This window comes from Pongo pygmaeus, chromosome 9 (assembly GCF_028885625.2).
Source record: "Pongo pygmaeus isolate AG05252 chromosome 9, NHGRI_mPonPyg2-v2.0_pri, whole genome shotgun sequence".
NCBI classification, from domain to species: Eukaryota; Metazoa; Chordata; class Mammalia; order Primates; family Hominidae; genus Pongo; species Pongo pygmaeus.
This window is the reverse complement of record NC_072382.2, coordinates 113,749,578-113,762,138: the sequence shown is the minus strand read 5'-3', so window position 1 is coordinate 113,762,138 and position 12,561 is coordinate 113,749,578. Positions and strand designations below refer to the sequence as shown.

Here is a 12,561-nt window from a genome sequence, read left to right as displayed (position 1 = left end):
CATTTTTGTGCTGTTTTCAAGTTGTTTGACCTATGTAAGTCATCTGCCTCTCTGTATTCCATTTCTCCTTATCCCCTCAACTCCTACTCACACATTAAATAATACAAGAAAACTACCGATAGATATATATCTTCCCCAGTTATACTTACTGTCTTATAACTGTGTCCATCCAAGAAGAATTTGCTTCGGGAACTTTTAAACATGCCAAAGCTGAAGCTTTTATGATGAAGTCATTGACAGAAATTTTGCTTCTCCCTTCTAAAATCTGGAAAGACAAGAAGACCTGTAGTTTCTTTTTTTAAAATTTTAATTTTAATTTTAAGTTTCAGGGTACATGTGCAGAATGTCCAGGTTTATTATATAGGTAAACATGTGCCATGGTGGTTTGTTGCACCTGTCAACCCATCACCCAGGTATTAGGCCTCACATGCATTAGCTAATTTTCCTAATGATGTCCCTCCTCGGACAACTGTAGTTTCTAAATTCTCTCACCAAAGAGTAAAACTGTATAATCTTGAGAAAAGGAGGAGGAGAAAGAGAATATACAAATATCCTGAGGTGGAAAGAAAGAAATGAAACAAAACATTGGTTCTTTCATCTTTTTAAATGCAGACTCTTACAGCTGTTTTCTGCTAAGCACTGCTTTAGCATATCCCATAAGTTACAGTATGTTATGTCATCATTTTCTTTCATCTCAACAATAACAAAATTTGGTTCTTTGAAAAGATCAACCAAATGACAATCACAATGATAAATGTTTAGTTAGACTGACCAAGAAGAGGAGAGAAGACTAGAATTTCTAAAATTAGGAGTGAAATAGGGGACATTACTATCTATCTTACAGAAGTAAAAAGAATTATAGGGAATACTATGAACAACCATACAGACACAAGCTACCAAAACTGAACCAAGGAGAAACAAAAACTCTGAATAGACCTATAACTAACGAAGAGATTGAACTGGTAATTTAAAAACTACCCATGTAGAAAAGCTTAGACCCAGATGGCTTCATCAGTATTCTACCAAATATTAAAGAAGAATTAATATCAATTCCTCACAAATTATTTCAAAGAAAAATCAAAGAAGAGCAAGAAACACTTCCCCACACATTCTGTAAGGCCGGTATTAGCCTGATACCAAAACCAAAGACGACATTAGAAGAAAAAAAAAAAAAAAAACTACACACTAATCTCTTATGAATATAGATGTAAAAATCTTCAACAAAATGCTAGCAAATAAAATCCAGCAATATATAAAAAGGATCATTCACCATGATCAAATGTGATTTATCCCAAGAATGCAAATTTCCATTAACATCTGAAAATCAATTAATGTAATAATGTCCTAACAGAACACAGGACAAAAAACACATAACCATCTCAACAGACACAGAAAGAGCATTTGATAAAATTCACCACCCCTTTTCATGATCAAAACACTCTTACTAACTAGGAACAGGAGGGAACTTGCTCAACGTGATCTAGGGAAACCTCACAACTATTTAATGATCAAAGACTTATTCTCCCAAAGATCAAGAACAAGACAAGATGTTCACTTCTGCTACATCTGTTCAACATTGCCTAGAGGTGCCAGCCAGAGCAATTAGGCAAGAAAGGAAATAAAAGGCATACAGGTCAAAATGGAAAAAGTAAAATTATCTCTATTTGCAGATAACATTATCTTGTTTACAGAAAAACCTAAGAAATACACTAAAAAACTGTAAAAACTAATAAATGACTTCAGCAAGTTTGCAGGATACAAGGTCAATATAGATCCCATTTCAGCAGGTATATAAAAAAAGATCAATATAGAAAAATCAATTGCTATCTCAATTGATTGCTCAGAGTCCGTTATAAATCTAACTTCTACTCTTTCCCCCTTCTCACTAGTATACCTGACTAGTCTTAAAAAAAAAAAAAAAACCTTTATATAGTAGCAATGAACAATCTGAAAATGAAATTTAGAAAACAATTCCGCTTAAGAGTAGTATCAAAAAGAATAAAATACCTAGAAATAAGTTCAACAAATGCAAATTTAGAGTGCAAAACTTACACTCTGAAAAACTATAAAAAAATTGTTGAAAGAGACTGAAGAACACCCAACGAAATACAGGGGCATCTACATGTTCATGGATGAAAAGACTATATTCTTCAGATGGCAACACTTGCCAAACTGATCAGCAGATACATCCAATCAATCCTTATCAAAATGTCAACTGGCTTCAATGCAGAAATTTACAAGCTAATCCTAAAATTCACCTAGAATTGCAAGGGACTCAGACAAAACAATCTTGATTCTGGCTAACACGGTGAAACCCCGTCTCTACTAAAAATACAAAAAATTAGCCGGGCATGGTGGCGGGCGCCTGTAGTCCCAGCTACTTGGGAGGCTGATGCAGGAGAATGGCATGAACCTGGGAGGCGGAGCTGGCAGTGAGCCAAGATCGCGCCACTGCACTCTGGCCTGGGCGACAGAGCAAGACTCTGTCTTTAAAAAAAAAAAAAAAAAAAAAAAAAATGAGAAAAAAGAACAAAGACGACTCACGTTTCCTGATTTTACAACTTATTACAAAGCTAAAGTAATCAAGACTGTGGTACTGGCATTAAGGGTATACAGAGATTAATGGAATGGAATTAAGAACCTGGAAATAGGCCAGGCATGGGGGCTCATGGCTGTAATCCCAGCACTTTGGGAGGCCGAGGTGGGTGGATCATTTGAGGTCAAGAGTTCGAGACCAGCCTGGCCAACATGGTGAAATCCTGTCCCTACTAAAAATACTAAAATTAGCCACACTTGGTGGCTCATACCTGTAATCCCAGCTACTTGGGAGGCTGAGGGATGAGAACTGCTTGAACCTGGAAGGCCAAGGTTGCAGTGAGCCAAGATCACGCCACTGCACCCCAGTCTGGGCAACAGAGTGAGACTCAGTCTCAAAAATTGGCACATGACAAGGATGCTCTCTCTCACCACTCCTATTCAACATAGTATTAGAAATTCTGGCCAGGGCAATCAGGCAAGAGAAAGAATTCAAATAGAAAAAGAGGAAGTCAAATCGTCTGTTTGTAGATGACACGACTGTATAGTTAGAAAACCCCATCATCTCAGTCCAAAATTTCCTTAAGCTGATAAGCAACTTCAGCAAAGTCTCAGGATACAAAATAAATGTGTAAAAATCATAAGCATTCCTAAACGCCAATAACAGACAAACAGAGAGCCAAATTGTGAGTGAACTCCCATTCACAATTGCTACAAAGAGAATAGAATACCTAGGAATACAACTTACAAGGGATGTGAAGGACCTCTTCAAGGAGAACTACAAACCACTGCTCAAGGAATTAAGAGAGGACACAAAAACAAATGGAAAAACATTCCATGCTCATGCACAGGAAAAATCAATATCGTGAAAATGGACATACTGCCCAAAGTAATTTATAAATTCAATGCTATCCTCATCAAGCAACCATTGACTTTCTTCACAGAATTAGAAAAAAACTACTTTAAATTTCATATGGAACCAAAAAAGGGCCGGTATAGCCAAGAAAATCCTAAGCAAAAAGAGCAAAACTGGAGGCATCATGCTACCTGACTTCAAACTCTACTATAAGGCTACAGTAACCAAAACAGCATGGTACTGGTACCAAAACAGATATATAGACCAATGGAACAGAACAGAGGCCTCAGACATAATGCCACACATTTACAACCATCTGATTTTTGACAAACCTGACAACAATAAGCAATGGGGAAAGGATTCCCTATTTAATAAATGGTGTTGGGAAAACTGGCTAGCCATATGTAGAAAACTGAAACTGGACCCCTTCCTTACACCTTATACAAAAAATAACTGAAGATGGATTAAAGACTTAAATTGTAAGACCTAAAACCATAAAAACCCTAGAAGAAAACCTAGGCAATACCATTCAGGACATAGGCATGGGCAAAGACTTCATGACTAAAACACCAAAAGCAATGGCAACAAAAGCCAAAATAGACAAATGGGGTCGAATTAAACTAAAGAGCTTCTGCACAGCAAAAGAAACTATCATCAGAGTGAACAGGTAACCTACAGAATGGGAGAAAATTTTTGAAATCTATCCATCTAACAAAGGGCTAATATCCAGAATCTACAAGGAACTTAAACAAATTTACAACAAAAAAACAAATGACCCCATCAAAAAGTGGGCAAAGGATATGAACAGACACTTCTCAAAAGAAGACATTTATGTGGCCAACAAACATGAAAAAAAGCTCATCATCACTGGTCATTAAAGAAATGCAAATCAAAACCACAATGAGTTACCATCTCACACCAGTTACAATGGCGATCATTAAAAAGTCAGGAAACAACAGATGCTGGAATGTGGAGAAATAGGAACGCTTTTAAACTGTTGGCAGGAGTGTAAATTAGTTCAACCCATTGTGGAAGACAGTGTGGCGATTCCTCAAGGATCTAGAACCAGAAATACCATTTGACCCAGGAATAGTATTACTGGGTATAGACCCAAAGGATTATAAACCATTCTACTATAAAGACACATGCACACATATGTTTACTGCAGCACTGTTCCCAATAACAAAGACTTGGAACCAAACCAAATGCCCATCAATGACAGACTGGATAAAGAAAATGTGGCACATACACACCATGGAGTACTATGCAGCCATAAAAAAAAGGATGAGTTCGTGTCCATTGCAGGGACATGGATGAAGCTGGAAACCATCATTCTCAGCAAACTAATACAGGAACAGAAAATCAAACACCACATGTTCTCACTCGTAAGTGGGAGTTGAACAATGACAACACGTGGACACAGGGAGGGAAACATCACACACCAGGACCTATAGGGGGGGTGGGGGGCTAGGGGAGGGATAGCATTAGGAGAAATACCTAATGTAGATGATGGGTTGATGGGTGCAGCAAACCACCATGGCACATGTATACCTACGTAACAAACCTGCACGTTCTGCACATGTATCCCAGAACTTAAAGTATCATAAAACAAAACAAAACAAAAAATAACAAGATCTACCAAAAAAAAAAAATCTGGAAATAAAATTCTCACATATATGATTAATTTTGACAAGGATACCAAGACAATTTGATGGGGAAAGATGGTGCTGGGATGAAAGAATAAATGTCCACATGCAAAACAATGGTTGGATTCCTATCTCACACTACCTACAAAAAATTAACTCAAAATAGAGCGAAGACCTGAATATAAGAAATAAAAGTATAAAACTGTTACAAGGAAACAAAAGTATAAATCTTCATGAACTCAGACTAGGTAATAGTTTCTTAGATATAATACCAAAAGCACAGAAGAAAAAAATTGATAAAAGTGGACATAACCAATATTTAAAATCTTGTGCTTCAAAGGACAAGATCAAGAAAGTAGCCACCAACTGACATACTGTAACAAAATATATGGACAAAAATATAAATGTTTGGTGGGGAAAGACAAAATTTTTATAACTTAGAAAGTTGGAATTTTCAGACCTTTTACCTTATTAAGTTCTTTCCGTACCAACAAAACTTCTCCCATATTTACATCGATAGAAAGGTAATAATGAGGTATGGTTTGCTTTGATTGCATTAATCGCTGTGCAATAACCTGAAACCAAAGAGATTTAAAAAATCAATTATCTTGAGTTAAGACCTTAACTAATTCAGGGCTCTGTTTGTCTCTTTACCTTACTCTCTGCTAATACTTACCTCAAGCATTATTATAATTGAAAGATGGAGGACTCCACCATAATATAACACCTCCTAGATTTTTTTTTTTGGAGATGGAGTCTCGCTATGTTGCCCAGGCTGGAGTGCGGTGGAGCGATCTCGGCTCACCACAACCTCCGCTTCCCGAGTTCAAGCAATTCTCCTGCCTCAGCCTCCCGAGTATTTGGGACTACAGGCACGCGCCACCATATCCGGCTAATTTTTGTATTTTTAGTAGAGACGGGGTTTCACTATGTTGGCCAGGCTGGTCTCAAAGTCTGGACCTTGTGATCTGCCCGCTTTGGCCTCCCAAAGTGCTAGGATTACAGGCATGAGCCACCGCGCCTGGCCCTTCTAATAGGAACAAAGTGATTCAAGTATTCAGTTGGCCAAAACTTCCCTTAATCATCTAATATTTCCAACTTAAAAAGCCTCTGTTAATGTGTTAAAAACTATGGAAGCAATTAAACAACTAGAGTAAAGATGCCCCTAACAGCTGATTCCAGATGATGGTAATTCTCTTACCCGACGAATGTTGCTGATTGGGATATCTGTGAAGACACCTGCAGGAACTGGTGCCATTCCAGGACCTGTGGGAGGCACAACAGCTGCTGGAGCCTATGGGAGGAAAGAAAAAGCTCTTAGTAACTGTGACTCAATCTTAGCATAAGTACCTGGGAAAGACTGCCAGTGACTATGCAGTTTTTTTTTTTGTTTGTTTTTTTGTTTTTTTTTTGAGACAGAGTCTTGCTCTGTCACCCAGGCTAGAATGCAGTGGCTCAATCATGGTTCACTGCAGCCTCAAACTCCTGGGCTCAAGCAATCCTCCCATCTCAGCCCCTAGAGTAGCTAGGACTACAGGTGCATGCCACCATGCCCAGCTAATTTTTTTGTATTTTTAGTAGAGACGGAAATTAGCCACATTGCCCTGGCTGGTCTCAAACGCCTGGGCTCAAGTGATCCACCCACTTTGGCTTCCCAAAGTGCTGGGGTTACAAGCATGAGCCACCATGTCCAGTCTAAAAACAAAGCTTTATAGAATACCTATTTCTGTCCCCAGTGAGCAAAAGAGACTTCTGCTTGTTTTAAGAGTTTTAATTTTTTTACTTAGAATTCTGAAATCATGTTTTAAATGTCATTTTTCTTTGTATCAGAGTATGTTCAATGACCAGTTTATGTCAAAATAATTTTGTTTTTGCAAAATTATGTTCAAGAAAAGCAATGGAAGCAGTCTTAAGCTGCAAGGAATAATAAATAAATGTAAACAAGCTAATCCATTATCCTAAACAATGTTAAGAAAAGGGGGTTGGGAGGCTGGGCACGATGGCTCTCTTAAGGCCAGAGTTCGTGACCAGGCTGGCCAACATGGCGAAACCCTGTCTCTACTAAACATACGAAAATTAGCCAGGTGTGGTGGCATGCACCTGTAGTCCCAGCCACCTGGGAGGCTGAGGCACGACAATCGCCTGAATCCAGGAGGCAGAGGTTGCAATGAGCCAAGATCGCGCCACTGCACTCCAGCCTGGGCGAGTGAGACTGTCTCAAAAACAAACAAACAAAAAAACCAAACACCAAAAACAACTCATTCAACTGTACTTTAAAATATTTTGAAAAAGAAAAAAAGAACAAGTCTTTTATTTCAAAGCAAAAACCGATTAACTAGCTCAAAACATAATGTGGAATACATGTCAGTGTAGTATATCATCTTTGATCTTGTATATAAACGATAGCACACAAATATCTAAATACACTTGGCCCTCCATATCCATAAGTTCTGCATCACTGGATGGCCCTCCATATCCGTAAGTTCTGCATCACTGGATTCAACCAAAGATAAATCAAATATATTCCAGAAAAAAAACAGATGGTTGCATCTGTACTGCACAAGTACAGTCTTTTTGTCCTTATTATTATTTCCTAAGCAATAAAATATAACAACTATTTACATAGCATTTACCTTGTATTTAATATTATAAGTCATCTAGAGATGATTTAAAGTATTTGAGAGGATGTGGGTAAGTTATATACAAATACTACACTATTTTATATAAGAGACTTAAGCATTTGTGAATTTTGGTATACAAGGGGGCTCCTGGAACCAACCTCTCATGGGTACCGAGGGATGACTGTATTATTAAACCACTGAAATTAGAAGAAAACAGTCTTGGTTGAGCTATTTCATTCATAAATAATGTATGAAATGGTCTAACAGGCTGTAGCAACAAACTGCAAAAAAAGTAAGAGCTACACATAACTCACAGGAGCAACTTTACTAGGCACAAAAGAGTCGATATCCTTCTTGGTGATTCTACCATCTGGTCCTGTCCCTGTAAGAGACATAAATATCACATACATAACGACATACCATTGGTTCCCCAAGGAGATCAACACTGTGAGCCTAAACTGCAAGCTCCTAAGGGTTTACTACCAAAAACATTCTGAAAGGTTCACAGCCTTAACCCTATCCCTTAAGATTCTACCTACGAATACCAGCTTTTGTCAACTATTAATGTTAATCCACACAGAGTACCAGTGTGTGATCTGGAGTGGGTCTTTTCTTTTTAACTACTGCAAATATTCCTTTATGTATTTCTCTTTTAGAGTTTTATCCAAGTTGTACTTAATTTTTTTCATCTTCCTTACTTTTAAATTGGGAAATGCTGGCATAAGGATAATTCCGAGCACAGTTTATATCTCCAAAAGGGAAACTAGCTGCCTCCTCCTGGTTAGCTCCAAAAAACCATTCCTGAGCCGTGAAACAGATCTCATTTGGGTTCTGGATTTATGTGACCATAAAGAATTCCCTTTATACAGAATTTACAGGTATAACAATAATTGTTTTGACAAATCAAGTCAATTTTTTCACCCCAAAATAGCATGAATAACTCTTTACTGCAATTATCTTATCTTTAGAATCATTCATTCCTTATGTGGTCTCTATGATTCATAGCTTTTTCACAGTAGCCAAGGCTCTAAACTGGCCCGTGTTAAAGGAAATAAAGGAAAAAGATGCAATGTCACACATGAGGAAGGATCTCCGAAGTTCTCTCAGTAGGTTTAATTTTACTCATATTCAATTTCCTCCCTCCTCCCACCTACAGCCTCTTAGGTTTAATTTCGGACCCAAGTAGATAATCTTGACCTTCAATTCTACGGAGATTCAGTATTTAGTTATTATTATAGAATACCTTTTACACTGGCCCACTTCTAGGAAAAATTTGGTCAAATTGATTCATCTTCCCCCAAGGCAGACTTTAAAAAGGACTCTTGTTGTGTGTAGTTCTTCCCAATTCCTTTCCTTCATTACAAAAACTGAGTTGGCTAGGATTGTATTTATCCTCACTAGGAGCTCTAGAACAGAGGTGGTAGTACCCCTGTTAGATTTCTCTCCGTTATAAAAGACAGAAACCATAACCGCCCCTTACAGCCAAGGCTGATTTAGACACCACAGCCCCTCAAGAGGAGGAAATCCATAGTACCACCTGCCTTATGCTAAGCTTCAGCCACCCACAAGAATTTCCTGACTTAGGAGTTAGTTGAAACTTGTAAACCCTTTCCCCTACCTCTCTTGGGCGGCACAACAGGCCATCATAAAGCAATATGGTATAAAGGGAAGAACACTGGACTATGGGTAAAAAAAAGTAGGGATCTTGTCAAACATAAACTAGATAAATGTTTCATCCATTTCCATAGAGCAACCAAAATGATCTTTTAAAAACAATCATTTTATTTCACTTCCTTGCTTAAATTTCTCAGTGGCTTCCTCAAGTACTTTAAATAAAATTCAAACTCTTTACCATAATCTATAAGGTCATTTATGTTCTCATCCCTGTTTTTTTCCAATCTCATCTCCTACTAGACCCTTTGCTCATTATGTTTCATTAACACTGGGCTCTTTTTTTTTTTTCTTTGAGACGGAGTCTTGCTCTGTCGCCCAGGCTGGAGTGCAGTGGCACTATCTCGGCTCACTGCAAGCTTGGCCTCCCAGGTTCACGCCATTCTCCTGCCTCAGCCTCCCGAGTAGCTGGGACCACAGGTGCCCGCCACCATACCCAGCTAATTTTTTTGTAATTTTAGTAGAGACGAGGTTTCACTGTGTTAGCCAGGATGGTCTCGATCTCCTGACCTTGTGATCCACCCGCCTCAGCCTCCCAAAGTGCTGGGATTACAGGCATGAGCCATTGCGCCCAGCCAGCACTGGCCTCTTTTATGTTCCTCAGATATGCTAAACTCTTTCCCATTTCAGACTGTGTACAGCTAGTCTCTCTATCCAAAATGATCTTTCCCCAGTTCTTCACATGGTTGGCTCAAGCTGCCTCCTTCTTATCTTTCAAAACAAATCAAATGTCACCTCATCAAAAAGATCTCCCAATCACCCTGTCTAAAAGTAGTCATGACTGCACATATATCCATCCACCCTTTCACTCACTAGTATATCGCTGAGTTTCTTTCTTACTTAGCACTTAAATCATCTTATTTAATAACAAAAATATTATCATTATAGCTAATACCTAGATAAGCCTTCTCTGTACAGGCACTGGTTAACTTATTTAAACCTCACAACCATTAAACCTATTGTTTTTATATACAAAGAAACTGTGACACAAAAGGTCACACAGCTAGTATAAGGAGCTGAGGTTCATACCCAAGCATTCCAGCTACAGAGCTCACACTCTTAACTACTATGCTATACTCCCTTTCTGTTCATTTAATTCTTTATTGTTGCTCATATAAGCAACTGAAACTGAAATCTTATCCATCTGATGAACAAGTGTCTGATGTGTAGTTAGTATTTGATGATATTTATCACCTAACTCTGCCTGCATAGTAAGAATAGTGGGATTCTCTTTCTTTTTTTTTCTTAACACTCCTCTCAGCTCATACCTAAGGGATTTTCCACTTATATCTTTAGTAAGGTAACAAGTATTGCTGAATATCTAATAAATGGTCCTTCTTTGCTTGTCTAAATTCTTTAGATATAATTATTAACCCAGTCCTTTCTCCCTTTAAAAGTTATTCCAACTTACAGTGCTGTCCCTGATTCTAATCATATACACATAAATAATAGCAATATACTACTGAAATGGCATTAAGATGGAAAAAAAAAAGAATCTTCCAATATTACAAGAATCTCTGAGGTCCAAAAAATTTACAACATTCTACTCTTGTGTCTTGGGATTGGCTTGCCTTCTAACTACAAGACAGCAAATTGCAGATAGGGGATAACCACCATTAAGTACCCATAACTAGACAATTGGGGAAATAAGCTATTTTTCTTTAGTAATTATGGATGGCAGAGGATCAAAACAGAAGGCAGGATAGGGTAGTGTGAAGAAACAGGCTTTAGAGTTAAACAAATCTAGAGTTACACTGCAACTTTACTATTTAACAGGAAGGAAGAACCCTGAAGTGTCTGAGAGTCTGTTTTCTTATCCAGAAAATAAGGAATGATAATTCTTACTTCAAGAAGTGTTGTGTACATTAAGTATGGTAAGTTAAATGACTGGCACATAGTACAAGCCATCAAACCAAGTTCCAAGAATAATAACTTCCCCCCTTTTCCAAATAAGTACCTTAGTTATCCTACACTAAATTTCAGCTTAAGTTTAATTCAAAAAAACTTATTTAAGCGCCAGGCAGTAATATCAATATGTATGACAACTAACATGTATTGAGTACTTATACGCTAGATACAGTTCTAAGCACTTCACCTGTTATAGCTCATTTAACTCTCACAGTCTATATGATGTACAGTACCTCAGTTTTACAGATAGAAAAGTAATTGACATAAGGACATACAATTTAAGTAATTCACTGGAAAACATATTACATAGAAAATTATAAAGCCAGGATTAAATGCTAGGTGGTCTGATTCCAGACCCCATGCTCTTATCACAAAGCTATATTTTTTCTTTGGGGACAGACACACAAGTAAGGCGTTTTCCCTTGCCTTCAGGGAGCTCTAGTTCTGTTTTATATGAATTTTATTAAGTCATTCCAAATCACCCCAACTTCAAATTTTATTTTGCTTTGCTTATTGCTACAGTCAACCAAGCACTAACAGAGGTTTCTTATTACATAATCAAGTCCCATAACCAAATTTTGCTGAACAAGTACATATACTTTCACCAAACAAGCAGTTTCCACGAATAGAAGAGGAAAAAAACAGGTATCTAAAGTGGATGGGTAGATTCTAGGCAGAGTAAATAAAGCTCAGTAAAAGTTTCCCTACTCTGTGGTGGCAACAAAAGAACTATTTCTCCCTTCTGAAGGAATTATTAACGATTGTTCTTACTATCCCAATTATAAGTACGGCTATACATAGTTGTACTTGTAAGTCTTAAGGAGGAAATTCAACTAAATTTTAACTTTATAACTCCATTCTATAGAAACAGATTTACCTTTTACTTGTGTAAGATCAATCCCTTTCTCTACTGCCAACTTCTTTGCAAGAGGGCTAACAAACACCCTTCCCTTTGGTCCAGCAGGAGTAGCTGGGCAGGGTGCTGAAGGTGTAGGAGCTAAAGGCTGGGGAGTTGGAGGAACAGCAGCCACCTTTTGAAAAAAAATTACAAATTGTTTTAATTCACCACTTCAAAGACTGGTCTGAAAGATTAAAAGTTTACATCTTATTAATAAATTAAAAACTTTTAATTAAATATTAATAACTTTCATTTTTCCAAAGATCATAATGTACTTTTCTCCAGCTTAACCAACATAATGTAGTAATATGAACAGCAAGAACAATATACTTCTATATCAAAGACAGAACAAAGTTACCTTATTCCATAACAACATGAAGAAGCACAGAATTGAATATTGCCAATCAGTGTATAGTATCCTACGGC

At 37.6% G+C, this 12,561-nt stretch overlaps 1 protein-coding gene across 3 annotated transcripts in view; it reads right to left on the bottom strand.

Moving 5' to 3' along the window:
• Positions 1-12,561, bottom strand: part of DLAT (dihydrolipoamide S-acetyltransferase) — a 38,715-nt gene that overhangs the window by 12,367 nt on the left and 13,787 nt on the right. For all 3 annotated transcript variants that reach the window (XM_054440251.2, XM_054440252.2, XM_054440253.2), the window contains exons 7-11: positions 12,115-12,268; positions 7,973-8,040; positions 6,239-6,331; positions 5,505-5,612; positions 150-265 (exon numbers count right to left, since the gene is read on the bottom strand). In XM_054440251.2, the coding sequence (XP_054296226.2) occupies positions 150-265; positions 5,505-5,612; positions 6,239-6,331; positions 7,973-8,040; positions 12,115-12,268 (539 nt within the window). The remainder of the gene's footprint in view (positions 1-149; positions 266-5,504; positions 5,613-6,238; positions 6,332-7,972; positions 8,041-12,114; positions 12,269-12,561) is intronic.